The sequence below is a fragment of the Saccopteryx bilineata genome, chromosome 1, assembly GCF_036850765.1.
Source record: "Saccopteryx bilineata isolate mSacBil1 chromosome 1, mSacBil1_pri_phased_curated, whole genome shotgun sequence".
In the NCBI taxonomy this organism is placed as follows: domain Eukaryota; kingdom Metazoa; phylum Chordata; class Mammalia; order Chiroptera; family Emballonuridae; genus Saccopteryx; species Saccopteryx bilineata.
The window spans coordinates 305,162,640-305,190,017 of record NC_089490.1 but is presented as its reverse complement, the minus strand read 5'-3'; the positions used below and the strand labels follow the sequence as shown (position 1 = coordinate 305,190,017).

The 27,378-nt window shown below is 46.4% G+C and overlaps 1 protein-coding gene across 2 annotated transcripts in view; it reads left to right on the top strand.

The window, feature by feature from the left end:
* DSCAML1 (DS cell adhesion molecule like 1) overlaps positions 1 to 27,378 on the top strand; it is a 400,280-nt gene that overhangs the window by 335,245 nt on the left and 37,657 nt on the right. For both annotated transcript variants that reach the window (XM_066245669.1, XM_066245662.1), the window contains 6 exons: positions 675 to 842; positions 2,008 to 2,078; positions 7,627 to 7,867; positions 9,807 to 9,953; positions 12,190 to 12,345; positions 20,858 to 20,997. In XM_066245669.1, the coding sequence (XP_066101766.1) occupies positions 675 to 842; positions 2,008 to 2,078; positions 7,627 to 7,867; positions 9,807 to 9,953; positions 12,190 to 12,345; positions 20,858 to 20,997 (923 nt within the window). The remainder of the gene's footprint in view (positions 1 to 674; positions 843 to 2,007; positions 2,079 to 7,626; positions 7,868 to 9,806; positions 9,954 to 12,189; positions 12,346 to 20,857; positions 20,998 to 27,378) is intronic.

The following is a 27,378-nucleotide window of genomic DNA, read 5'->3' as shown; positions in this document are numbered from 1 at the left end:
TAATCCTTTTGTTGGCTTGATCCTAAAGGCTCAGAGACCATGCTCCTGCTGGTGAGAGAAAGAGGTTGGGGTTAGACTGTGCGTTCTGGCACTGGGTCTGTCTCCCTGACAGACAAGGTCACACCCAAAGCCACCCCCAAACATGTGCACAAGGGAAAGATGTACAGAGCGTAGAGAGAGGAGAAAGAGAGTATTTGGCTTCCCCTTTGCACTGGGACTACAGGGAGTGGTGGATGGGGTCTCTCGCTGTTTAAACAGGCCACTGATGTGTGGTGTGAGAGACCAGTAAGGAGGGCTCTAGCCAGTCAGACTCTAAGAGACAGCAAGCATATGGTGATCTTGAAAGGGACCTTGGAAAACATCTCGTCTGACTCCCATCTGAGGTTTGAGCTCACAAGCTGTCCCAGGGCAGAGGAGGGCTAGGGTTCCTGACTCTCCAACCAGTGCATTTGCTGTGCACATCCTCGGGCATTCCTTGGTCTCTCTGAGCTTCATGGAACAGAGCCCTTTCACTCTCTGTAAAGTTAAGGCACCCATGCCCTCTCACTGCAGCCTGTGTGGGCTGGTCCTCTTCTGAGCATCAAGCTTGAGATTGGGATGTGTTGATGCTTGAAGCCAGGGAGGGGCTTTGGAGTTTGCCTGGCTGTGGTCTGAAATGGGTGTTCTCTCTGCAGATTCCTGGGACTTCAAGCAGTCCACACGCAACATCTCCCCCACCATCAACCAGGCCAACATCGTGGACTTGCACCCAGCATCTGTGTACAGCATCCGCATGTACTCCTTCAACAAGATTGGCCGCAGTGAGCCGAGCAAAGAGCTCATCATCAGCACCGAGGAAGCTGGTGAGCACCGCACCCTGCTGCCCGTGCCCTTGGCCTCGGGGAGCAGGGCCTTCTGGGGCCTCACAGCCACCCACTGGGCTTGCAGTTAGGAGAGAGGGGACAAGATCCCAAGATATCTGTTCGTGTCTGCCTCTGGATCTTTTGAGGCTCTTCTGCTTGGCCTTTCCAGATGGGGTTCCAGAGATGCTGGGCTTCTGGGAGCTGTCCATGGTAATGCCACATTCCCTGCTCCCTCCCAGCCCCAGTCCATCTGGAAAGGCAGGTGCTAGATCTGCAAAGGGTGGGGTACTAGTGAATTGTTCTCCGTGACCTTTGTCATGGAGTTTTCCTGATAGTTTAAAAACAATCTCTGTTGCAATATTCTCTTTATGTGTGTGTGTGTGTATATACAGTTTTACAAATAATAGTAAAGTGAAAACTAGAATAACCAATACACATTCTCGATCACCAGCATGCCAGAGGTTCTCCCTATGCCCCTTCCCAATCATGACTCCACCCCTCTTCTTAAAGTAACCAATATCTTAACTTTTTTGCTTTTCTTTGTATGTTGTCAACACAATGAATGTACACATAAACAATATAGTTTAGATTTGCCTGTTTTCTAACATAATGTATTCATGAAATCATTGTCTATATATTCTTGTGTTTCTTCCCTGTATTGATCAAAGTGTTTGTGAGCTCTGTATCTACAGTGTGGCTGATCATTTGTGCATCTTCAGGGCTGCATGGTATTCCATTGCATGACTGCACCACAGTCCGTTTGTCCACTTTACTGCAGACAGACATTTGTTGTTTATAGTTTAGAGATATGGGCATTTGTGTACTTGTATACTGGTACACAGGTTTGTGCATTTCTCTAGGGGACATGAGCAGTTATAGAATTATAACATCATCAGATGTGCATAAGTGTGTAAGAGTTCTTGTCACTACACACACTTGCCTATACTTCGTACTATCAAACATCTTTTAAATTATGGAGGATGAAGAAGAAAAGTGAACCCTATAATCATTACAGGAGCTCACATAGAGCCCTCAGCTTCTGTAGATGAGCATTTCCTCTCTCCCTAGTGGTCCTCTAGCTCAGGAGGAGAGGAGTGAGAACACAGGACCCTCTCTTCTTTCAAGATTTAACTCATAATATTATTCTTCTTTTTACCTCCGCCAGCTCCTGATGGGCCCCCCATGGATGTCACCTTGCAGCCAGTGACCTCACAGAGTATTCAAGTGACCTGGAAGGTAAGTGAGGCTGAAGGTCTCTCCCCTGGAATGCTTCCTTTCCTCCTCCCTCCTCAGCCCAGGGCTGAAATCCCAGCAGGCTAGCTAGTTCTTGTCTCTTATCATGCCCATGCCTGGTGTTTTGTTTGTTTGTTTGCTTGCTTGCTTGCTTGCTTGCTAAACCCAGGAAGGAAAGAGAGGGGGATACAGGAACAAGTCCCCCCACCAGCCTTCACTTCTTTCTCCTCCTCGGCTCTCTGATGGAGGCCAGTGCATGGTGTGGGTTGGAGAACTTGGCAGTGCCAAGTAGGGAAGATGATTTTTCCACCACACTGGACAGTCCTCCAAACCCCACATGTCGTAAAAATTCAGAAGTTGGGTTTAATTTTCTGCAAAGTTCTAGGGGACCCTGTGGATAATGGGAGATGACAGGACAGGGTCTTACCTCATTTCCACCCTATGACTGGAGGACCCTCACACATGTCCCCTCACAGTGAGACCTTGGACAGGGAGCATGGTCCTTTCAGGCCTCAGTTTCCTCCTCTGTAAAATCAGGATGAAAATAACTGCCCTCCTTCCCTATGAGGGTGGGCAATCATGTATGCTACAGCCATTTCTAAGGGACAAAAACTTATAAATCTAGAGGGTGTCAGAAGAATCTGTCACTTAAGTAAAACCATAGAGAAGAGTCAACAGTTGGGCAGACAAACAGATCAGAATAACCTGTGAGAGAACAAGACGTGCTTTCCGGGGTCACTCCAGCCTTGTTGCCACATCCCGACCATAGACACAGAAGGGTTGACTTTGCTGATGACTTCTTTTTTTTTTTTTTTTTTTTTTTTTTGTATTTTTCTGAAGCTGGAAATGAGGAGAGACAGTCAGACAGACTCCTGCGTGTGCCCGACCGGGATCCACCCAGCACGCCCCCAGGGGCAACACTCTGCCCACCAGGGGGCGATGCTCTGCCCCTCCGGGGCGTCGCTCTGCCTCGACCAGAGCCACTCTAGCGCCTGGGGCAGAGGCCAAGGAGCCATCCCCAGCGCCCGGGCCATCTTTGCTCCAGTGGAGCCTTGGCTGCGGGAGGGGAAGAGAAAGACAGAGAGGAAGGAGGGGGTGGGGGTGGAGAAGCAAATGGACGCTTCTCCTATATGCCCTGGCCGGGAATCGAACCCGGGTCCCCCGCACGCTAGGCCGACGCTCTACTGCTGAGCCAACCGGCCAGGGCCTGATGACTTCTATTGAGCTTCATTTTCTAGCGTCCAACTATTTGCTTACACTAACTTCTGTGACCCTGTGTTTCTGGGGAGGTATTTTTGTTTCCATCTGTCAGAGGGGGCCATGGCAGAGAGGTGAGGTGGCTCGCCCGTGGCCATTCAAGCAGTTACCGGTGCAGGACTTAAGCACACATAGTCTGGAGCCCTGCTCAGTCTCCACACCACAACACACTGCATGGGGTTCATGAACAGAGCACTTTTTTAGGGCCCATTTGTATTCTGCTTCTTGGGACTTACCCATCTCAACAGTGGGTTTGTGAGATTGCCTCATCTATAGCTGGGATCAAGTGTTTAAGGTCATTTTCTGACTCTAACTCCTGAAGGAAAAACCTAGGTGCTTTAGTCTTCCTCCTGCACCTTTAAAAAAAGTAGACTTAACAATAGGAGAGATCTAGAAGGACTGAATGAGGTTTTCCTTAAAAAGACTGCACTCTTGTCTGTGTGTGCGTGCACAAACATGCACACACACACGTGCACAACACGCACACACATAATGCAGCAGGCCTGGTTCCTTCCCTCCCTAGAGAAATGACCAAGATGAAAGTGGAGCAGAGTCCTCCCAAGGAGCCAGTCCACCTCGTAATACCTGGAGCCATGGTTCCTCTCCATATCCAGATCTGGAATCCAGGGCTTTCCTCAGAAACCGGGGGTGAAGCCTGGAGTCCAACTCCCAAGTCTCATCTGCATCCTGGCTCGGGACCATTGCTAGGAACACCGGGGGTGGGGGGTGAGTAAGTGTGTGAAACACTGACACTGAGCCATTTGGCTACAAAGCTCTGACCCGGAGGTCGATAAAAATTTAGAATCAGATTTATTTTTCCAAAGCCTCATAATGAAAAATAAAATTGATTAGAAAGTTAGAACTTCAGAATGAACCAGCCCATCAATAAATTTTGGGCTGACTTCTCAGGAGATTTTTTTTTAACACCAAGAAACAGATTAATGAAAAATAAAGATTCAGTTGAAAGATAAGTCACTTCATTTTAAGACTCTTTCCATGAGATGGATCGCCACTGCTTTATGACATAAATTTGCAATCAGCTCTATTGATTTCTTAATGCTTCAGAGAAATATTGTTAAGATTGATTTAAATCCTGAGTGTGCCTATTTGGGGGGTGGGGTAGCAGAGAGGAGAAAGAGAGAGAAGGAAAGAAAAAGAGAGAGGAGGCAGGGTTGAAGGGAAGATCTTTCAAGATTCATATATGTGTGAACATTTATCTCTGTATGTAGCAGGGTATACCTGGATGCCTATCTATATGGTTTCTGCCAATATATGTTGATGTGAATGCAGGTGTGTGTCATGGTGTAGGAAGCTCTGGGTATATAGGTATGTGTGTCATTGTCTAATGATACGTATATCAGAATGTGTGTCAACATATGATAGTATTTGACAGTGTGAAGACAAGGGTATCTTGAAGACATGTTTCTACCTAGAATAGATATCTTTCTGTGTGTGTGAATGCATGTAGAGATATGTGTGCAGATACAAGACCCAGATTCAGAAATTTGCCTGCTTACAAACCAGACAACAGGACTGCCCAAGTGCGGAAGAAAACACTATTCAGGCTTAACAAAAAGTCAAGTCAATTAACTACACACACACACACACACACACACACACACACACCTATTTCGTGAGTTCAAAACAATTATGTTAAATTAAAAACTTAATTTTATTGAGTTAGCTGTGAGCTTTAAAACGCAGCTTATTTAAAACATTCATTGAATTTAAAAAAAACAGTGGGGCTGTTTCACTAACTTAATTGTTTTTTATCTCACTACTTCTTAGTACAATAAAAAGGTGGGCTTTTAAATTAACTTGATTGTCTCTGAAACCCTGATTCAAGCTGTTTCTGTATGCAGTGGGGCAGGTGCTCTCTCTCAATTTATAGAAGGGCAGGTCTTCTCCTTAAAGGGTCCCGTTTCTCTTGGTGGGTCTAACTGCATGTGGCAGGAGATAGGTGTGTGCATGTTTTCTTTGATGGTTACAGATGTGTGTGTTCATGGCTCCAGATGTGAGGAGATGTATTGGGATCGTGTGGAGTGTGTGTGTGTGTGTGTGTGTGTGTGTCAGGGTATACGCTTGGGGTGAGAACAGATTTCCCACTCCCAGAGTAATGCTAGTGGAGTTCCCTCCATTCGCCGGGCTAACTGGGATCAGTCCTTCATCCCTACCAACCTTCCCACCGCATGCCCTTGCCCAGCTCTGTCCCTCCTTCTAGGAGCTGCTTCAGGCCTCAGGCCTCAGCACAGCACAGCCCTTGCCAGGATGCCAGGGGAACCAGCTGCACGCTCCAAGAGGGGCTGGGCTCACATGAAAGTCAAGGACTTTGTTTTTTCACTTATAAAAAATATTGAGCAACTTCTCTGGCCCCTGTCTCCCGGACCAGAGAACCTCGTCTGGGAAGCGCTATACTAAATAAAGCTTTTGCTTATCCACAAAAATAAAATAAAATAAATAAAATAAAATAAAATAAAATAAAAAATATCGATACCATTTTATATACACAAAACTTATCATTTCAACCCTGTTTATGTGTAGAGTTAAGAACATTCACGATGTTGTGCAATCATTGCCACAATCTATCTCCAGGACATTTTCATCTTCCCAAACAGAAACTCTATTGCCATTATACAAAATAACTCCTTGTCCACCCACCCCCGGCTCCTCATAACCTCTATTCTACTTTCCGTCCCCATGAATTTGTCTATTCTCGGTACCTCATAAAAGTTGCAACATACAATACTTGTCTTTTTGTGTCTGGTTTATTTTACTTACTATAATATTTTTCAAGATTCATCCATGTTGCAGCATGTATCAGAATCACCTCCCATTTCAAGGCTGAATAATATTTCATTGTATGGATTTACCACATTTTTTATCCATTCATCTGTTGACAGACACTTGGGTTGCTGCCACCTTTTGCCTATTGAGAATAATGTTGCTATGAACGAGGGTGTGCAGACACAGGTTTGAGTCCCTGCTTTCAATTCCTTTGGATGAATACTCAGAAGTGGAATTGCTGGATCATACCACAATTCTACGTTTAACTTTCTGAGCTGAACTATTTCCCACAGTGGCTGCACCATTTTACATGCCCATCAACAGTGTGCAAGGTCTCTAATTTCTCCACATCCTTACTGGCATTTTTTCATTAAAGTCTCATAGTTGGGTTTGAAGTGGTATCTTCGCACTCTTTCTTTTTTTCTTTTTTCTTTTTTCTTTTTTCCGAAGCTGGAAACGGGGAGGCAGTCAGACAGACTCCCGCATGCGCCCGACCGGGATCCACCCGGCATGCCCACCAGGGGGCGATGCTCTGCCCATCTGGGGCATCGCTCTGTTGCATCCAGAACCATTCTAGCGCCTGAGGCAGAGGCCACAGAGCCATCCTCAGAGCCCGGGTTATCTTTGCTCCAATGGAGCCTCGGCTACAGGAGGGGAAGAGAGAGACAGAGAGGAAGGAGAGGGGGAGGGGTGGAGAAGCAGATGGGCGCCTCTCCTGTGTGCCCTGGCCGAGAATCGAACACGGGACTCCTGCACGCCAGGCCGACGCTCTACCACTGAGCAAACTGGCCAGGGCTGGACTCTTTCTTTTTATTCAAACTAACTTCTCACCTCCTTCTCCATCTGGTTACTTCATGTCTGCTGGTCCATTTCTCCCAGGGTCCTGAGCCCATGTCAAATGACATCCTTACTCATTCATTCAACAAATATGTATTGAGAGCCTATGACTGGCCAGGCACCATTCTAGACACTGAGAGAACAGCAGAAAACAAAACAGATGACATCCTCATCCTCATGGTTCTTATATTCTAATATGGATAAGATAGCCAAACACCTAAGTAAAATATATAAAATGTCAGATGATGTTAGTACTGTGGAGAAAGATAAAGCTGGAAGAACTGTCAGGAGTACTAGACCGAGGGTAGTGTGCAGTCTGACACAAGAGTTTGAGGAAGGTCTTGTTAAGAATGGGGATTTCAGCAAAGACAGCACAGAGGTGAGGAGGCAAGGGCTTCCAAGGGAGGAGTGCTCCCTGGGTGCTCTGATCAGTGAAGAGGCCACTGTGCTGGAGTGTAGCAAGCACCAGGGTGGGGTGGGGGAGATGGATCCAAGAGGCAATGAGGTCAGATCACATAGGGTCATGTAGCCATTGGAAAGACTGGCTTTCACTGTCAGTGAGACGGGAGCCTTTAAAGGCGTGGCGTGATCTGACTTTGGTTTTAAGAGCGTAGTCTCAGAGTGTCACTGTGTCTTTGCCTCCCTTCCACTTCTCCCCACCTTACACGCATAGGCGCCCAAGAAGGAGCTGCAGAACGGCGTGATCCGGGGCTACCAGATCGGCTACCGAGAGAACAGTCCTGGCAGCAATGGGCAGTACAGCATCGTGGAGATGAAGGCCACTGGGGACAGCGAAGTCTACACCCTGGACAACCTCAAGAAGTTCGCCCAATATGGGGTGGTGGTCCAGGCCTTCAATCGGGCCGGCACGGGGCCCTCGTCCAGTGAGATCAATGCTACCACCCTGGAGGATGGTGAGGGCACTAGCAGGGGGTAGAAGGTGCTGATCCTGGACACAGGCAAGACCAGTGCTGCCAGGGAGGTCTTGGGACCCTTCTACCGCTCCTGGGCCCCACCATGGTCTTGTGGTTCACACAGACTCCCTGGGTCCCTCCATTTCCTCCTGGCTCCTTGAGAGTTGCTTGGTGTATTGAGCTCCCCCAACCTCTCAGTCCATTTGGCCAGCTCTCTATCCATCGCTTGCTGATGCTGTACCCACGAGTCTGCTCACAGGCTGGCCCGTCTGAGCACTTTTCTGTGCACTCTCCACCATACTTCTGCCTCCACCTTTTCTCCCTCCCTTGTTCTAGCCCTCACTCACCTCTCTCCCCATGCTCTTTCCTCCACTCTCTATGGTCACTTTCTTGCTTGGGAGCAAGACTGGATGCAGGACCAAGTGGTGTGGACACAAGATGCACAAGAAAGACACATCCAGGGGGAACAGCTGCCCAGAGCCCACACCGGAGTGCCCAACCAAACACTAAGCTGTCTACCCACGGCCAAGCAGGACCTAGCCAGAGCAGGCGTACATTCAGCCTCTCTTTAGGGCACCACCTCCCTGGCTTTGGGGGGATAAAGGGCCTGGAATTTCCAGGGAGACATCTGGATGGGCTGTGGTGTCATTTCCCAAACAAAGGAGAACAGGGGAAGAAAGTTTTCAGCAGCATTTGCTCAGCAGTTCTTCATACTTAATTAAGGCCCTCGTTAGCCTGTCAGATCCTGATCATTTCCTGGCAATATTAGCACTCCTCCTGGGGTATTCAAGGGCCCCTGCTTTAGCAATAGTGTCTTTTCCATAATTATATTACCTTCATTTTGTTCAAACGGGCGATCTGTATTAGTTTATTACACTGGGTCTCTAATTACATGGTGCTTATATTTTTACACCTAAGTAATATGAAACAATAATCATTCTCAAAGAGGATCGTTAGGATGATGTATTATCATTTAAATGCTCATAAAAATTAGAGCTGCCTCTTGTGGGGCAACGGGATCTAATTACCTTCCAAGCAGCCCTAGCCTCCTCTCTCCCGGTGAAAGCGGAGCAGGTGTGGCCTTTCCCTATGCCCTCCTGCTTCTCGGAAGCCAGCGGGAAGTGCCACCAAAGTTCTTCCTCGCCAAGGTGTCTCTGGGCCTGGCGTTCCCTCCCTCTGTCATCTCAGAAGGGGCGAGCTGTGCACGGCCAACCCAGGAGGGCACCTTTGGTGAAGCTCAAAGGTGGTCCTCACAGGGAGAAGGTTACTGACAGGCTGACCGGCAAAGTGTCACGAGTGCTTTCACACCCAAGACCTTTGGGTGTGTTCGTGCGCAGTGACAGGGACAAAGGTATAATCCCGGAAGTCCCAAAAGTATCCACATAATCTCTTTTCCCTTTCACCAGAGTTAGTTAAAATCCCTTTCCTCTTTTCCTTCCCTTTAGCTTGGCACAAGGACATAAGGGTCTCTAGAGCCAGGCTTTGGCTCAGATGCCCTGGTCAGGTGGCACCAAAGGGCTGGCAGCCATCAGACAAGATCATCAATTACAGATATTTCTAAGGCCAGCTTGGAAGTCTTCCAGGCTCTGTTATGTTCAGTAGAGGTGGACTCCCGGGGCTACGATGCCCACTGGTGAATTGCCGGCTGCTCGTGCCTGGAGTTCATCACATTCTTCCCCCAGAATGGACCCAGACCAGGGACATGGCCTCCAAGGAGCAAGGAACCAAGTCTGTAAAGATGTCTATTTACCCAGATCTCCAGGGAAGGGAACTTGGTTCACTTCCTGGCCCAAACTCTGATCACTCACTGAGTCAAAAGGTCCTTCTACTTGTCTAAGCTGAACTTCCTCTAGCTGGGCAGCAGGGCCTGGCCTGGGACAAGTATGTAGGACTGTGCCTCCCTGACCGGGCCCTTTGGTTCTCTCCTTGCCCCATGCAGTGCCCAGCCAGCCCCCTGAGAACGTCCGGGCCTTGTCCATCACTTCTGACGTGGCCGTCATCTCCTGGTCCGAGCCCCCACGAAGTACTCTCAATGGCGTCCTCAAAGGCTATCGGGTCATCTTCTGGTCACTCTATATTGATGGCGGTGAGTCAGCGGGACATGATGGCGGGGTCTCGAGGTGCAAGGAGCAGGGTGGTGGGATCTGCCCTCATGCTTGGGTAGAAATGAGCATCTTCCCACGGGATGTCAAAAGGAAGTGCAGCCCCCTCTTCAGCACTTACTATCCCAAGCTAGAGGCAGGGACCAGGGTCCCCTTCCTGGTGGGGAGGGGTACCAGCTGCCCCTGGACAGCAGTACACTTGGGCATGACTTGAACAGTGATAGGAGCGTATTTCCTTCTCTAATGTAATGTGCGAATTCTAGGCACTTAGGGCCGGGTCAGTCCAGGTCCCAACAGGGAACAGTTGGCACCCTCAAATGGAGCAACTGAAGAGAGTTAATGAAGGCACTGCTTTCCAAGGGTGTGGAAGGAGGGTGGGGCACCAGCAGGAAGCCTTCGCATCTAGGGCTGCAGGGGCATGAGGAGGAAGCAAGGTCTGCAGAACCCACGAGTGAGCTTCGCCCCTGCCTGGGCAGTGAGACCTGCAGTGTATGCCGAGGGGCGGGGCACACCTGCGGAAGGGCACACAAGAGTCCACATGGAGCTGGGGGCAGGAATGGCAGAGGGAGAAAAACCAAGACCGTGTCCCAACCCTTTGGGTGCCTTCCTCTGCCTGGGATGCACTGGTTTAAATGGGTTTGCATTGCACCACTAACATCCCAAGCCCTGCCCACTGGTGTGCACAGACCTGGCAGTAGACAGGAAGTCTGCAGTCATGCCCACTGGAGCACCAGCGTCCCTAACTCTGGAAGTGTCCTGCTGAGTGTACAAAGGGCTGCAGTGAGTTTGCTCTCTAAATGCCAGCCCCCCTGCCCCCAGCCCCCAGCCCCTCCCTTCTTTTCTGGAGGACCTAGGACTCCAGCTCACAGCCATCTCTCCAGGAAGCTGCCCTCCCCTCCCCACCTGGACACTACTCTGCCCACACACTACCGACAGGAGGTGCCTTCCCCTCTCATCCGAACGCACAGAGGGCTGGATCTCAAAGTCTTCCATGTTCTTCGGCTCTGGCCTCGTATCTGTGCTGAGTCCTGTAATGGGTTTTCCAGAACTTGCTCTTTTATCTAAGCCTGCAGGCTTCCCCAACTCAACTCTTTCAGGTGAGGAAGGCATTGGCCTCTGTAGTCTCTGAAGGCCACCTGGATTGTTGGCAACACAGCCCTCTTCCTGGGTCTTTTTCTGGCTCTAGCCTGGACAGGTACGCCCTGTTTTCTCACCTCCTAGAAAAAGAAGGGCCTGCTGCCCAGGCCTCCAAGGCTCCCCCAAACTGACCTGGAGTCCTTTCAAGCTGGACATGGCATTCTCATCCTCTGAGCCCTAGCGGGCTGCTGCCCTCCCCTGGCCCAGTCTTCTGCCCAGGATCTTTTGGCTGCACCCGGTCCCTGGCAAGGTACTGGGGTAGGTTTTCAGGCACTCAGCTTCTACAAGGCTGTAGAAGTATGCTTGGGCATACTGCTCAAGTCATGCTCAGCCACTGTCTGGGCCTGTCTTTCTACAAGCCCAGAGGGAGGGCTTTCAGCTCAGGAGCCTGTCTCTTTTCCTCCTTCTAAGACCCTGGCCCTCCCACGGGACCCTCTCCTTAAGCTCGTCTTCAGAGTCTATGGCGAGTTCCTTTGCATAGCCAGGACTATGAGTCCTCCCTGAGCAAAATAGAAGGCCTGGCCCTTTCTTACTTTGGGGAGTTTAGGATGCTGACCCAGGAGCACTCTGATACGGCCTCAGCGTATCACGAGTCACCCTAGGTTGATACACTGCCTGGGGAGGTCTGGGAGCCTCCCTAGCCGGCACCAGGGTGGCAAGGAGGAATGGCTGCCGCTCATCCCGCCTGGCATAGGCTCCCTCCGGATCCAGGTCACTCCTGGGGTCCCTCACGTGAAGAAGGGTTGGGTACCTGAGGGGAAATGCTTCTTGGAGAGATGGAAGTATTCTAAAGGTAGAGGATTGAATTGAATTTGGTGCAAGGTCAGCTGGGGGCTGAGACCAGGCCAGCCTATGCCATTCACCCTGATGGGGCCACTGGGGATAGATACGGCCTGGAAGCAGTGCCCCAAATCTATCCCAATGTACCTTGAGATGGAGAGTCCCCCTCATTGCCACCACACGGAGTCAAAGACAGAGCCCAAGGAAGCAGGGCTGACTAGAGCCCAGGCTGGCAGATGGGTGGCAGAGGGACTGTGGCATGGCCAGTGAGGGCTGCACTCAGAGGCTGCTTGTCCCCGGCAGAGTGGGGCGAGATGCAGAACATCACCACCACGCGGGAGCGGGTGGAGCTGCGGGGCATGGAGAAGTTCACCAACTACAGCGTGCAGGTGCTGGCCTACACCCAGGCCGGGGACGGCGTGCGCAGCAGCGTGCTCTACATCCAGACCAAGGAGGACGGTGAGTGTGCCCCCGGGGGCTGCTGGGCTCTGGCTGAGGGGCAGGCCCCCAGGGAGCCTGTGAGTGTGCCCTTGTGCCACCCCACCCCCGTACCCTACTTGAGAAGGGCAAGAGCAGAACACCATCCTTTCTCTTGTCCCTTTGAGGACTCTTGGCCCTGCTTTTTGGAGAAATAACTTACCGTGGGTGGCGATGAAAAGCTCTGGGACTCATGCATAAAATAGGCGCAACCATGACCCCTCCCCCTGCAGCACTGCATCAGAAGCCAGGTAAGGCCTCTCCTCCTACCCCCACCCCAGGGCATCCTTTTGTAGCACCTGCTCCCTTGCAAGGTTCAGCCTGGTTTTCTCTGGACACAGAAGGTTGGGTTTGAGGGGGAACAGGAGTATCACCTCACCCATCCCAGGATAGAGAGTTGGCAGTCTCTAACCCTACAGAGGCCCCAGAATGGGGCCTGGTGTGCTGGGGGTCTTCCAGGGAGGGAAAGGGATGTGCTTCCACTTGGAGCCATGGTCTCAAAACCCTTGTCCATGGCAGTGGAACCAGAGGAAAACCAGGGATAAAGAGCCAAGACTCAAGGGCAGAGTAACAAAATAAGGGGCTGGAGGAGGCTGGGGCTAAGTCAACCCAGGAGAGAACAGATCAGGAGAAAGGCCAGACTTCAGCCTGGGTCCGGGGCTGCACATCTCACCCGACCCCAGCCCTACTGCTTGTTTGGTTCCTCAACATTCTAAACCAGGTGCTGTATTTTTAAAAGAGTTGGTTTATATGAAGAGCAGCTGGCTCACAATGGGCGCTTAAGAAACAGCGGCCACTGTTGGTATTATGGCTTCCTTCCCCTCAGCCTCAGTCTTTCCGAAGTTGAGGTCCTACCCATACAATTTGTCAAAAGGTGCTGAAGGGGTTAGAAGAGTTGAAGAAAATGGCTCAGGCGGGGGGTGGGGGGGTGGGGGGGTGGAAAAGTCCCCAGAACAGCCATGCTCTCAGTGACCAAACCAGTTTTCATCTCAGCTTAATGCTCCCCACTCTTTCCACGCCCCTCACTTTCCATCAGATCAGCTCCTCCTCAACTTAAACTCTGAGCAATTAAATATTTACCAACCTGCGTGCCAGAGGCGGATTTAATGGTGGGCACACCAGGCACATTCCCTGGGCCCCAACTTCTGAAGGGCCCCGCAAAACCCCAACTTTATACTTTTTTCTAGTGACACCAAGTTTGGTTTCATATGTGCAATTTTAACATTAATAGTACATCATTATATTTTTTATTTATTTAAAAATATAATTAACATGTATTTTTATTTTCCCTGTCTCTGTCTCTCTTTTTTTTAAGGGGCCCAATGTTTTCTTCTGCACCCAGGGCCTCAATCGACCTTAATCCACCTCTGCTGCCTGCCCTACTTTTCCTGTCATTAACCCCCTCCCCCCTGGTCAAAGCTTCCTGGGACAACTCCAGGCAGAGCCACCTGCTCTTGTGTGGAGGCTGAACAGGGATGATGCTCAGAGCCTGGCCCCTTCCAGGGCTCAGAGCTGCACGCGCGCGCACACACACACACACACACACACAGCCTCTAGAAGTGACGACTGGGGCCCCCAGACTTCCTACGTTTCATTCCAATTCAACACATGAGCCAGAAGCACCTGCATGTGCTTAACTGACTGAGCTAGGGCTCCACCGGGGAATCCAGAGACCGGGAGCACCGTCCCTGCTGTGGGAGCTCTCAGCTGTCTGGTCTAGAGCTGCCTTGGGGGTCACACACAGGGACACACACAGGCAGGTTTAGGGCCCCAAGGCGGTAGCCCCACAGAGTGGAAGGGTCACTGGCAAACACTGCAGACATGCTTGCCCCTGTCCCATGTTGGCTGGCAAATCACTTACACTTTCTGAACCTCAGTTTCCTCATCATAAAATGGGAACAAGTGGTGTCTCATCAAGTTGTAAGAAGCAAGTTAACTGTAAAATCCTTTCTAAAGTGTCAAGTGTTAGAAAATGGTAGTTGTCTTAGGGCAGGGGTCAGGAACCTATGGCTTGCGAGCCAGATGTGGCTCTTTTCATGGCTGCATCTGGCTCGCAGACAAATCTTTAATAAAAATAATAATAACGTTAAAAATATAAAACATTCTCATGTATTACAATCCATTTCTTCCCTACCGCTCATGTTCATGGTTGCGTGTGGCTGGAGCCAATCACAGCTGTCCTCCAGGACAACACCAAATTTCTATTGGATAATGCGTAATGTACATGGGTTGTTGTATGGCTCTCATGGAATTACATTTTTCTTTTTTTTTAGAATTTTAGGCACAGCTTTTTTTTTAATTTATTCATTTTAGAGAGGAGAGGGAGAGACAGAGAGAGAGAGAGAGGAGAGACAGAGAGAGAAGGGGGGGAAGAGCTAGAAGCATCAACTCCCATATGTGCCTTGACCAGGCAAGCCCAGGGTTTTGAACCGGCGACCTCAGCATTTCCAGGTCGACGCTTTATCCACTGCACCACCACAGGTCAGGCTGGAATTACATTTTAAAATATGTGGCGTTCATGGCTCTCTCAGCCAAAAAGTTTCCAGACCCCTGTTTTAGGGCTTCCAAGGTGCTGACCCTGAAGTGGCTGCTGACAGGAACCCAGGTGTCTCCTACGGAATCGGTGTCCTCAAAGGGACACCTAGGCCCCGGGACTCCACTGCCTGACCAGGTCTCAATCACAACAGCAGTCATGATTTGATGTGTATGATGCCCTGTCATAAGAATGGCTTCACCTTCCCAAGAGCCCAAGAGATAGGTATTATGTCCATCTTAGAGGTGAGAAAATTGAGGCCCAGAGAGCTAAAGTGATTTACTGAAGGTCAATCCACTAATACGTGGCCTCCTCAAGCTGTCTTGCCTCTATCCCCCTATACTTTCCATCATACCACTGTATCTGCTAGGGAGCTTTTGGTTGTGAGTAATAAAACTAAAAAAAAAAAAATGTAACCAATAAGGGTATTTATTCCCAGAAATATAAGAAGTCCTGAGTAGAACAGCTAGCTGTGGGGCTGGTTAATTCAGTGCTTCCCATATTTCTGTTCTGCCATCCTCAACATGTCACCTATCCCTCTCATGATTTCAAGATGACTACAGCTCCAAGCATCACACCAGACAAAACAGAGTTCAGAGTGAGAAAAGTGGCCTCTTCCTATGGGCATGCCTCTCTTGGGATTGAAAGAAACCTCTCCCAGAAACCCCCTCAATAGATTTATGCTCATTCCCCATTGGCCGCCGTGGGGCAACACACTTTTTGTTAAGCCAGTCTCTGAATGGGGAATGGAATGATCGTGGCTAGCTCCCCCCAAGCATGGTAAATCATCCAGTGTAGGTGAGGGAGGCAGCTTTCTCTAAGGGGTGGAGGAACATGAGTACCCAACCAAAAGTGTGGTTCTGTTTACAAGGAATAGGAAAGAATGGTGGTGGGTGGGTAAGCAGACAACCATGTCTACTTGACCAGTGCTGCCCAACCCTCCCACATTGTCCAACGTTCCAAGTCCACCTCTGTCGCGGGAGCTTGGGCAAATATCCTAACCTGAAGACACTGTGGCTCCCTCTCCACCACCACCACCACACTTAGAATATTGCATTTTTCCAAAGAAAAAAATTATAAGAAAATTTAGAGAAAAGAAAAACAAATAAAGAGATAAAATGCAAACATATCAATTCAAGCTCATTTCTGAAGCCCAGATCTCTCAGTCTGGGCTTGGTTTCAGGCTGGCTTGGCTGGATCCAGTCCGTAAGCAGCAAAGCCTCTTGCCTGCTCCTTAGTTCCTTCGTGAATGCCAACTCTAGCCACATAGCCTCAGAGTGAAAAGTTGAGTTAGATTTCAGACCACTTTAGAGATTTTTAACTGAAGAAGAGTCTTGACTAGACCCATACTTTAGGCAGATGACTTTCATAGGAATAGAGGAAACTAATGACAAGGGGCTGGGAGGGACAAGGACCAGTGTCAGAGAGGCCTGGTAGACCCTGTGGGCATCTAGGCAGAGAGGAGGAAGGTGTGTGCTAGGGTGACAGCAGTGAGGGCGAAGGGGAGAGGAGGGTCAAGTTTAGAGAGGTATATCAGAGGAGTCCCACTTCCAGCAGTGGGGTGGGGGGCTAGATAACCCAAACTCACCCTCCTTCTTACTGAGCACACTATAAAATCTGGATAAAAAATTTTTAAAGCAAAAAAAACACTGGCTTGAAGGCATCAGATTGCTGGCAGGGGAGTAAAGACTTACTGGGCCAGGATCCAAGGGGGAATAGAAGCCCAGAAGGTAAGCCTGGCATTTGGAACAGCTTTTCCCCTGGGGGACAGTTACTGAATCTAGAGGCAGGTGCCGAGAATCCGAGCAGCATTAGAAAGACATGACTTGGAGGCTAGGGCCTGCCAGGCTGTGTGGGTCTGTCTGGTGAACACCCCCTCTCTCTTTGCACTAAGACCACATAGAACAGCACTCTAGGAGTAAAAGTGGATTACAAGAAGACAGTTCCACTTTAAATAATCTCAATCATGGAAGTTACAATGAAACAACCCAGGTTGCTAGTACCTCAAATTGCAGGTACCTATCAGAAACAAACATGTATTCTCACTTTAGGAAGATTACATCATCTGAGGCCTCAAATTAGGTTTATAGACAATTTGCAAATACTATGCCTAGCACACAATAAAAAAAGTAATATGGGTGACATAAGCCATCAGAAAAAAAAAACAGACAAAAGAAACAGACCCACAAGGATTCTAAACATAGGATTTTTATTTTTCAATCAAATATGGACTTTCAAATAATTATTTTTGATAAGATTGAAATTTTAAGAGAATTAGAAACTCTCATGAAAAATCTAGAAACAAAAACTACTAATACCTGAAATCAAGAACTCAGTAGAAAAGTTTCCAATAAATAAGACATAATTGAAGAGAGAACTAGTGAACTGGAAGAAAAGTCAGGAGGAAATACCAAAATGAAGCACAGAAAGACAAATGAGTAGAAAATAAAAGAACAAGTAAGACACAGAGCAGTGATTTTCAAACTTGACTGTGCACACAAATCACTCAGGATCAGGTTAAAATGCAGATTCTGTTTTTGTAGGTACAAGGTAAAACCTGAGATTTTGCATTTCTAACATGCTCCCAGGTGATGCTGCTGCTGACTCATGGACCACATTCTGAATACCAAGGACACAGAAGATGCAAGAAGATATTCCAAATAAGAGGAGAAAGACAGTGGGGCAGAAAATAAAATGTCTGAAGACTTTTCAAAACTGTTGAAAGATATTGTGCCACAAAGGCAAGATGCTGGACAAACTCTACATGCAGTAACATCAAGAAATCATAATAAGCTCATCATAATAAAGCTACTGAGCAGGCATCATAATAAAGCTACTGAACAAAAATTACAAAGAGAAAAATAAGAAAAGCAACCAAAGGGGGAAAAGAACTAGTTAACTTCAAAAGAGCAACAATTAGATTGTTCTCTAACTTATCAGAAACAATGGAAGTCAGAAAACAATGCAATGATATATTTAAAGTATGTAAGGAAAATAATTATCAATCTATGACTAGATACAATGCAAAAATATTCTTCAGGATTAAAATGAAATAAATAAATCTTCAGACAGAAACTGAAAGAATTTATCACCAACACACCTTCCCTAGAAAAATATTAAAGGACATCCTTTAGCCAGAAGGAAAATTACTCCAAGCAGAAGCTCAGTGATGCAGTAAGGGAAGAAGAGGAATTAAATGATGAATATGGGGGTAAAAATTATTATCGACAGTATAAAAATTATGATGATGATGTCATCATATTTGGGAGGGTCTCAAGTATATGCAGAGTTAAAATATACAACAATGGCATGTGACCTGGGAGAGGGTAGCTGGAATTTTTAAGTGCCTTGTATTGTCTGAAAAGAAAAATGCCAGTGAATGATATCAACTTTGGTGAGTTAAAGATTTATGTTTTAGTCTGTTTGGTAACCACTAAAAGTAGTGCAAGACAGTATATAGCCAAACTACTGGAGTGAGAGAAATAGAGTATTTTTTTAAAATACTCAATCCAGAAGAAAGCACAAAAGGAAAGAAAAAGAAAATAGGTGGAACAAACGAAAAGTATTTAGTAAGATGAAATATTGAAATTCAAGTATATTAATAATTGCATCAAAGGTAAATTTACTAAATTTTCCAATTAAAAGATAAACACTGTCAGGCTGGCTAGCAATGAAACAAAACCCAAATATATGCTGTTTATAGGAGGCATCTAAAACATAAAGGTATAGAAAGGTTCACCATGGCCCTAGCCAGTTGGATCAGTGGTAGAATGTCGGCCTGGTGTATGGATGTCCCAGGTTCAATTTCCAGTCAGGGCACACAGAAGAAGCACCCCTCTCCCTCTCACTTCTCTCTCTGTCCCTCTCTCTCTCTTCTCCTCCTGCAGCCATGGCTCGATTGGAGCAAGTTGGCCCCAGGCACTGAGGATGGCTCAATAGCCTCTGCCTCAGGTGCTAAGAAGAGCTCAATAGCTGAGCAACAGAGCATTGCCCCCTAGTGGGCTTACCAGGTGGATCCCAGTCGAGGCACATGCCAGAGTCTGTCTCTTTCTCCCTTCCTCTCACTGAATAAAAAAGAAAAAGAGAGAGAGAGAAAGAAAAAGAAAGAAAGAAAGAAAGAAAGAAAGAAGGAAGGAAGGAAGGAAGGAAGGAAGGAAGGAAGGAAGGAAGGAAGGAAGGAAGGAAGGAAGGAAGGGAGGGAAGAGAGAGAGAGAGAGAGAGAAAGAAAGAAAGAAAGAAAGAAAGAAAGAAAGAAAGAAAGAAAGAAAGAAAGAAAGGAGGGAGGGAGGGAGGGAGGGAGGGAGGGAGGGAGGGAGGGAGGGAGGGAGGGAGGAAGGAAGGAAGGAAGGAAGGAAGGAAGGAAGGAAGGAAGGAAGGAAGGAAGGAAAGAAGGAAGGGAAGAAGGAAGGAAGGAAGGGAGGGAGGAAGAGAGAAAGAGAGAAGTTCACCAGGAGAGGATACAGAGAGATAAAAAGCATACCATGCAAAACTGTCTAAGAGGAAAGTGGAATATTAATATCAGACATCATATGCTATAAGGTAAAAGAAGTGTTATTAAAGATAAAGAAGGATACTTTGTTATGATAAAAAAGACTTAATTCACTAGGCAAGTAAAACGGTTCTAAATTTGTATGAACTTAACATAACCTCAAAATATATATAAAAGCAAAAAACTGATGGAACAAGGATAAAAAGACAAATCCACAATCATGGCAGACGATTTCAACATACGTCTCTCAACAACTGATAAGTAAAAAGGTGTACAAGGATAGAGGTGTAAACACGACAGTCAGCACACTGGCCCCAGATGCATCCACAGAGCTCTGTGCTCCACAAGTGCAGAGACACCTGGCAGAGGTTTGGTGTGGCAGGACGGCAGCAGCAGGGAGTGCCAGCTCCCGTGCTCAGGACCTGTGTAAGTGGTGATGCTGCATCTAGTCATTTTATTTAACCTGGAATCGTTTACCACTTACTAAATAACAAAGAATCGGGAGAGGGAAAGCAAAAAATAATTGTTGATTTATTGAGTGTCTTCTATATGTCAAGCACGATGCCAGGCGCTCTATTTTAATTAGCACTGATTCTCCCTACAAACTTTTAATGTGGTTGTTATTATATCCATTGTATAGATGTGGAAACTGAGACTCAGAGAGGCAAAATAAGTTGAATAGGATACCATCACTATCCTCAAAGGAGTGTAAATGCTCCCGAGATGGAGACAAGCACACAATCCAAGGGAGGGCTGAAGGAGAGTGTGAGCTGAGAATGAGAAGCTTCCAGGCTCCCAGCAGCTGAGGCAGGCTCAGAGATGGGGGCAGGGGGAGGTCAGAGTCTATATGAATTGAGGTCACTTAGAATGAATTCCTAGCTAGTTCTAAAGTAGACTTTCCCTCCTGGAAACAGAAAGGTCCGAGCCAGCACTCCGAAGGCAGTGCCATGGGCACATGGCAGGGGACACAGTCATCCAGTGGCTGACCACAACCCTTGACTTTCCAGAAGAGGGACCCATGCTGTGACTCTCTGGAGTCCCCAGCTCCAAATTGCTCAGAGGCCAAAAAAAGAGCAAAGTGCCCAGGATATTTGTTTGGCCTTAATACAAGTTATTATTCAGTAGAGCATTATGGTGGGGAGCAGGTTAGGGTCAGAAGGATTAAGATGAATTCCTTACGAGTTTTATTTCTCTCTTGTGACTCCTAAATCCTTAGTTCTAGCCAAACAGCTCTAAAGCTGGTCACTCCCAGTGCCTTCATCTCAGAGACTTTGTTGTAAGCCCAAAATGATCACCTTTCTACTCCCGCATGTTTTCCATGCTAGAATCTCCTCCTTTAAACCATAGCTCAAGGATGCCTCCTCCAGGAAGCTCTCCCAAATTGATCTGCCTCACTCTATCCAGCATGTCATTCTTTCCTAAAGGCTGGGCTCCTTCTCTCTCTAAACTGACTTTATCTTCTTCCTGCTCAGTTCCAGGTCCCCCTGCTGGCATCAAAGCTGTGCCTTCGTCCGCCAGCAGTGTGGTAGTGTCTTGGCTCCCCCCCACCAAGCCCAATGGGGTGATCCGCAAATACACCATCTTCTGCTCCAGTCCCGGGTCTGGCCAGCCGGTAAGTGGGCCCAGGGCAGGGCAAGTGGGGCAAGAGGGGAAAAACGTATTCTGTCAGTTAGCTGGCTTCCAGACCAAACCCTGGGGCTGTTCATACCTATGTTTCTACCTGGACTCGTGGATAAGAGTGGGCACTGGTCACATAAGAATGGCCAAAGCTTTACCTAGTGACCATCAAGAGTCAGCTGTCTGTTCCACAGGCTGCAAGATTGTCACAAGCCCTCAAGGCTCCTTTGAGTCAGGAGTCACAACCAAGCAGGCATGAAAAGGAGGCCAGGGCTAGCCCAGAAGACCCCTAGCAGGCCCCAGAGCTGTTGGCTGGGCACTGGCTGGTCCGTGGTCTCTGGAAATAAATTTATTTTAAGCATGGTCGATCTGGGCTTGGGGGGCTGCTGGGACTCTTCCCTGAGTGGCCCCCTCAGCAAGGAGCCAGCTGCAGGGGGAAAAGACAGGGGACAGCTGAGATATGACAGGAACACCTCTCTAGGCCAGGGCCTGGGCCTAACCAAGCAGAGAGGCCTGAGTCAGCCATATGTGCCCACACCTCAGAGTGAAGGGGGTGGCCCCTGGGCTGGGGTATAATGCTAGCCCTGCCCTCCCACTGAACCCTGAGACAGGCCAGAGGGGCCCCATGGAAAGGAAAGAGAATGAGGGTGGGTGCCATGGGGTACACACGCATATCCCATATGCATCCACATTCCATAACATGCATTCTTCCCTCTGCCTCTTATCTCCAGCCATGCCACCCCAAAATGCTGCTGGTGACTACTCTGGAGTACTCCTGCTCTAGTTACGAGAGCAGGTACAAAGATACCTGCCCCCAGGAGGCTTTCAGCTCATGGGGGGAGGCCCTGGGGTGCCCACTAGAGAGGCAACAGTACTGTCCAGGAGATGAGCTTCAGACGGGGGTGAGGGGAGCAGGAGGCAGAAAGAGCTAGCTCCTCCCATCAGCAACTTGTGATGTGACAGCAGCCTGGGCATCTGCAGATGAGCTAGCAACTGGGCAAGCTGCCCTGAAATTGTTCAGTAATTGTGTCATCATCTCCTCCTCTGCTCTCTGCTTCCCTGTGGTCTTTCTGAATTGCCCTCCGAGTGGCAGGTGGCCCCGTTCCTCGCCAGTGAGGCTGGAGTTCCACCACCAGAGGGGAAGCCCATATATGTCTTTTCAGGGACTCCATCCCCTCTGCTCCATCTTCACGGCCACTGCCTCACATGCACGAAAATATACATATCGTGACTATACAGCTCCATGGATTTTCCCAGCACACTCAGGCCAGCAGCACCCAGAGCAGGGAACAGGGTACTACCACACCCAAGAAGACCTCCTTGTATTCCTTCTCATCACCACCCTGGCCTGGCAGGGTGATCACTGTCCTGACTTCAGATTAGTGTTGCCTCTTTTTGCACATGATATAAATGGAGCCATATTGCTTATCTGGCTTCTTTTACTAAACATTACATTGAATTTTTGAATTTCACCCACATTGTTGTGTGTGGTTACTGATCATTCACACTAACTTCTATATAGTTTTCTTTTTTTCCTTTTATTGAATTTATTGGGGTGACACTAGTTAACAAAATTATACAGGTATCAGGTGCACAATTCTACAACACATAATCTGTACACTGTATTGTATGTTCCCCCTCAAGTCACGTCTCTGCATGGAGGGACCTGGAGAGCATTATGCTGAGTGAAATAAGCCAGTCAGAGAAAGACAAGTACCATATAATTTCACTCATGTGAGATCTAATGACCAAAATGAACTAACAAGCAAAATAGAGACAGACTCATAGATAAGAGAGCAGGCTGACAGCTGCTAGGGGTACGGGGGTTAGATGGAGGTGGAGGGGTTGAGCAGAAAGAGAAAAGGCTAATGGATGTAGACAGAGTGTGGTGATTGCTGGTGGTGAGGTAGAGAATATGGGGGGGAATGGTGATGGACAGAGACTTCACTTCTATATAGTTTTCAATTGTGTGAGCTTATTACAATTTATTATCCTTTGATAATTATTTTGGAGTTTTTAGTTTGGAGCTATTACAAATGGTGCTGCCGTGAACACTCTTAGATGTGTCTCTTGGTGTGCATGCATTCCGGCTGGGTGTGTACCCAGAAGAGAAATAGCTGAGTCATGGGGTCTGCAGATGTTGGGTTGAGAACACCCTGCCACTTTTGGGTAGTTGTGCCAATCTCCCAGTCAATGTTTTCAGCCATGTCCTCTGCCCCTTTTTCCCCTCTCCCCCACCCTTCCCACACACACATTGTAGGCTCTCCTCACACTTAGCTTGTCACCATGCCAGGCACCTGCGATGCCTTTCACCTCGCTCCGACTCTGCCCATGCTGCTCCCTACCGTGGGCACTCCTCGCCCCCTGTCACACACTGGATGTGTTAGATGGCCATCAGCTGTCCCCTCCTCTGTCTCCTGCACTGGTCTGTGGGGCCCTGTGAGGACAAGGGCAGCATCCTTTCATCTTTGGGTCCCCAGCTGCCAAACACTGTGCCTAGAACATCATTGTCACTAAACACAAGTACCGTGGCAATCATAAAACTTTCGACAATGGGCAAGCTTCCCTTCACAAACTCATTCTCCAGCTTGGGTTTTTGCAGTCATTCCCTCCTCTGAGAGAAGTCTGTCAAAGGGGTTGGTATCCAGAAGCCCAGCTTCCTCATTAACCTGGGTTTTAGGAGCCCCCAGGACCCAGAGAAGAGCTCCTGAGTCCCATTTCTTCCACCTGTTGCTGGAGACCCTGGGACCCTCCCTGGAACATCCTGCGCATGTAGGAACCTCCTTTCTCATGGGAAGATTTCCCATTGGACAGTGTCACACAAGGGGCCAGGTGTGCTAGTGTGATGAGAACTTCAGCCACATTTCAGGATGGGAACTGGGCTTAGTGAGGGACCAGGAGTCTAACCACCATATTTGATTTGTGATGCTATCATTTTGCACAAGTACATTCCAAATTCTAAGTACTGTATTTTCCCATGCACCCTTTTTTGAAAAAATTGGGGTCTAAAAACTGGGTGCATCTTATACAGTGGTTGTAGATTCTTTACTGGCATTTCTCACTTTTTCACACTTGGTGAGGAGTTGTATGAATTTTATGATGAATAAAACTTGAGTTCAATAACTTTATATAATACATTTTTTCCAAATTTTGATCCCCAAAATTGAGATGTGTCTTATACATGAGAGCATCTTATACATGGAGAAATATGGTAATTGCATTACAAATTTATTTATGAAGGAGCTCCAGGAGTGAGTGATGGGGGTGAGGGCACACTTGTGTATACGTGACCGTGCAAAACTATAGGTGTGTATAAGGGGTTAGAGGCAAGTGCATGCTAATCTGAGTGTGAATGTGTGTGTGTGTGTGTGTGGAATCCTCAGGATAGATGTGGGAAACTACAATATGGCGTTGGCTCCCAGCAAGTTCTGCCCTGGAGATAGAAATTTTACTAAACACTTTAAAACATTTGTTGTTTTTCTCTAATTATCAAAATAATGTGATTTATTGCAGAAAATTCTGTAAATATATAAAAGAATAGAAGGAAAAATAAAAATTACTATCAGCCCCTAAAGATAAACACTGGCAATGTTTTGATATATAGCCTTCCAGTATCTGGTTTGTACATATATTGTGGGTTTGGGTGTGTATTTTATTAATTAAATAACATTTTACATAATGTTATATAATCTGCATTTTTCATGTAATAAATGTAGGAACTTTCCCACACCATCAAATATGTTTTAAAATACAATTTTGAATGTTTATTTGTATATAATCTATTTAACCTGTCCTCCATTATTCTATATGAATCTATTTTTAAATTTTCACCATTATAAATAATGCTTCACTGAGCATTCTTCATAAGTCTTTATGCACATGACTGATTATTTCTTAGCATAAATTTGTGGAGGAATTCATAGGCCACAAAAAATATTCTTAAGGTTTGCATACACATTTGCAAATTACCCTTCAGAAAGTTTTCACCAATTTGTGCTTACACTAGAATGGTAAGTATATACTTGCTCCTTGCACCCATGTTAATCCAAAGTATTATATAGTTTTCTTTTTTGCCAGTTTGATTTTTTAAAGGTGTTTTAAGTTATTTATTTCTTTAACTACTAGTTAGGTTAATTATTGTTATATGTTTTTATTACATGGATTTTTTTTTATCTTTGGGTAATTAACAATTCATGTCCCTTAACTATTTTTTATTTGGGTAGCTCAATGTTTTTTTGTTATTGATTTTGTAAGTGCTCTTTACATATTAAGGATATAAACATTTTTTATCAGATAGTTTGCAAGTATTTACCAGTTAATTGCTTGCCTTTGATTCTATTTTTTAAATTTTTATTAATTTTAATTTATTGTGTTTACATGGATTCAAGTGTCCCACTGAATATAACACTCTCATGTCCCACCCCAATGTCCCTATTTATACCCATTTACCCCCCTCCCACTAACTCCCTCCCCACTTCCCTCTGGGATTTGCTGTCCTGGTATCTGTATTTCTGTGTTATGTATATATAGTTTCACTAATCCCTTCACCTTCTCTGATCCCATCCCCTTATCCCCCGTCCCTCTGACAGCTGTCCCTCTGCTCCCAGTGACCCTGCCTCTGCCTCTATTCCATTCCTCAGTTCACTTTGTTCATTAGATTCCACATATAAGTGAGATCATATAATATTTGTATTCCTCTGCCTGGCTTATTTCACTTAGTATAATAATCTTGAGGTCCATCCATGCTATCACAAAAGGTAAGATTTCCTTCTTTTTCACAGCCACATAGTATTCCATTGTTTATATGTACAACGGCTTTTTAATCCACTCGTCCACTGACAGGCACTTGAGCTGTTTCTAGATCTTGGCTATTGTAAACAATGCTGCAATAAACATAGGGGTATATACCTTCTTTTGAATCAGTGATTTGGTATTCTTAGGATATATTCCTAAAAGTGGTATAGCTGGGTCAAAAGGCATTTCCATTTTTAATTTTTGAGGAAACTCCATACTGTTCTCCACAGTATGCACAAGTCTGCATTCCCACCAGCAGTGCAGGAGGGTTCCCTTTTCTCCACACCCTCGCCAGCACTTATTCTGTTGTTTTGTTAATGAGCACCATCCTGACAGGTGTGAGGTGATATCCCATTGTGGTTTTAATTTGCATTTCTCTGATGATTAGTGATGTTGAACATTTTTTCATATGCCTATTGGCCATCTGTGTGTCCTCTTTGGAGAAGTGTCTGTTTAGTTCTTTTATCCATTTTTTGATTGGATTGTTTACCTTCCTGTTGTTGAGTTTTAGAAATTTTTTATAAAATTTGGTTATTAACTCCTTATAAGATATATTGGCAAATATGTTCTCCCATTGTGTGGGTTGTCTTTTCATGGTGTTTTTTGCAGTACAAAAGCTTTTTAGTTTGATATAGTCCCATTTGTTCATCCTGTCCTTTATTTCATTTGCCCATGGAGATAAATGGGCAAAAATATTGCTATAAGAGATATCAGAGAGTTTACTGACTATGTTTTCTTCCAAGATGTTAATGGTTTCACAACTTACATTTAAGTCTTTTATCCACTTTGAGTTTATTTTTCTGAATGGTGTAAGTTGGTGGTCTAGTTTCATTTTTTTTTTTTTTTGCATGTACCTGTCCAATTTTCCCAACACCATTTATTAAAGAGACTGTCTTTACTCCATTGTATGCTCTTACCTCCTTTGTCAAATATCAATTGACCACAAAGGTGTGAGTCTATTTCTGGGTTCCCTGTTCTGTTCCATTGATCTGTATGCCTGTTCTTATGCCAGTACCAAACTGTTTTGAGTACAATGGCCTTGTAGTATAACTTGATATCAGGAAGTGTGATACCTCCCACTTTATTCTTCATTTTCAAGATTGCTAAGACTATTCATGTTCTTTTTTGGTTCTATATAAATTTTTGGAATATTTGTTCTATATCTTTGAAATATGCCATTAGTATTTTAATAAGAATTGCATTGAATTTATAGATTGCTTTGGGTAATATAGATATTTTAATGATATTTATTCTTCCTATCCATGAACATAATGTATGCTTCCACTTGTTTGTATCTTCCTTGATTTCTTTTATCAATGTTTTATAATTTTCCAAGTACAAGTCCTTTACCTCCTTGGTTAAATTTACTCCTAGATACTTTATTTTTTGTTGTTGTTGCAATAGTGAAGGGGATTGTTTCCTTATTTTCTCTTTCAGTCAGTTTATTGCTAGTATATGAAAACACCACTGATTTCTGAATATTAATTTATATCCTGCCACCTTGGCGAATTCATTTATCAGGTTTAGTAGTTTTTTGACTGACACTTTAGGGGTTTTTTTTTATGTACAGTTATCATGTCAC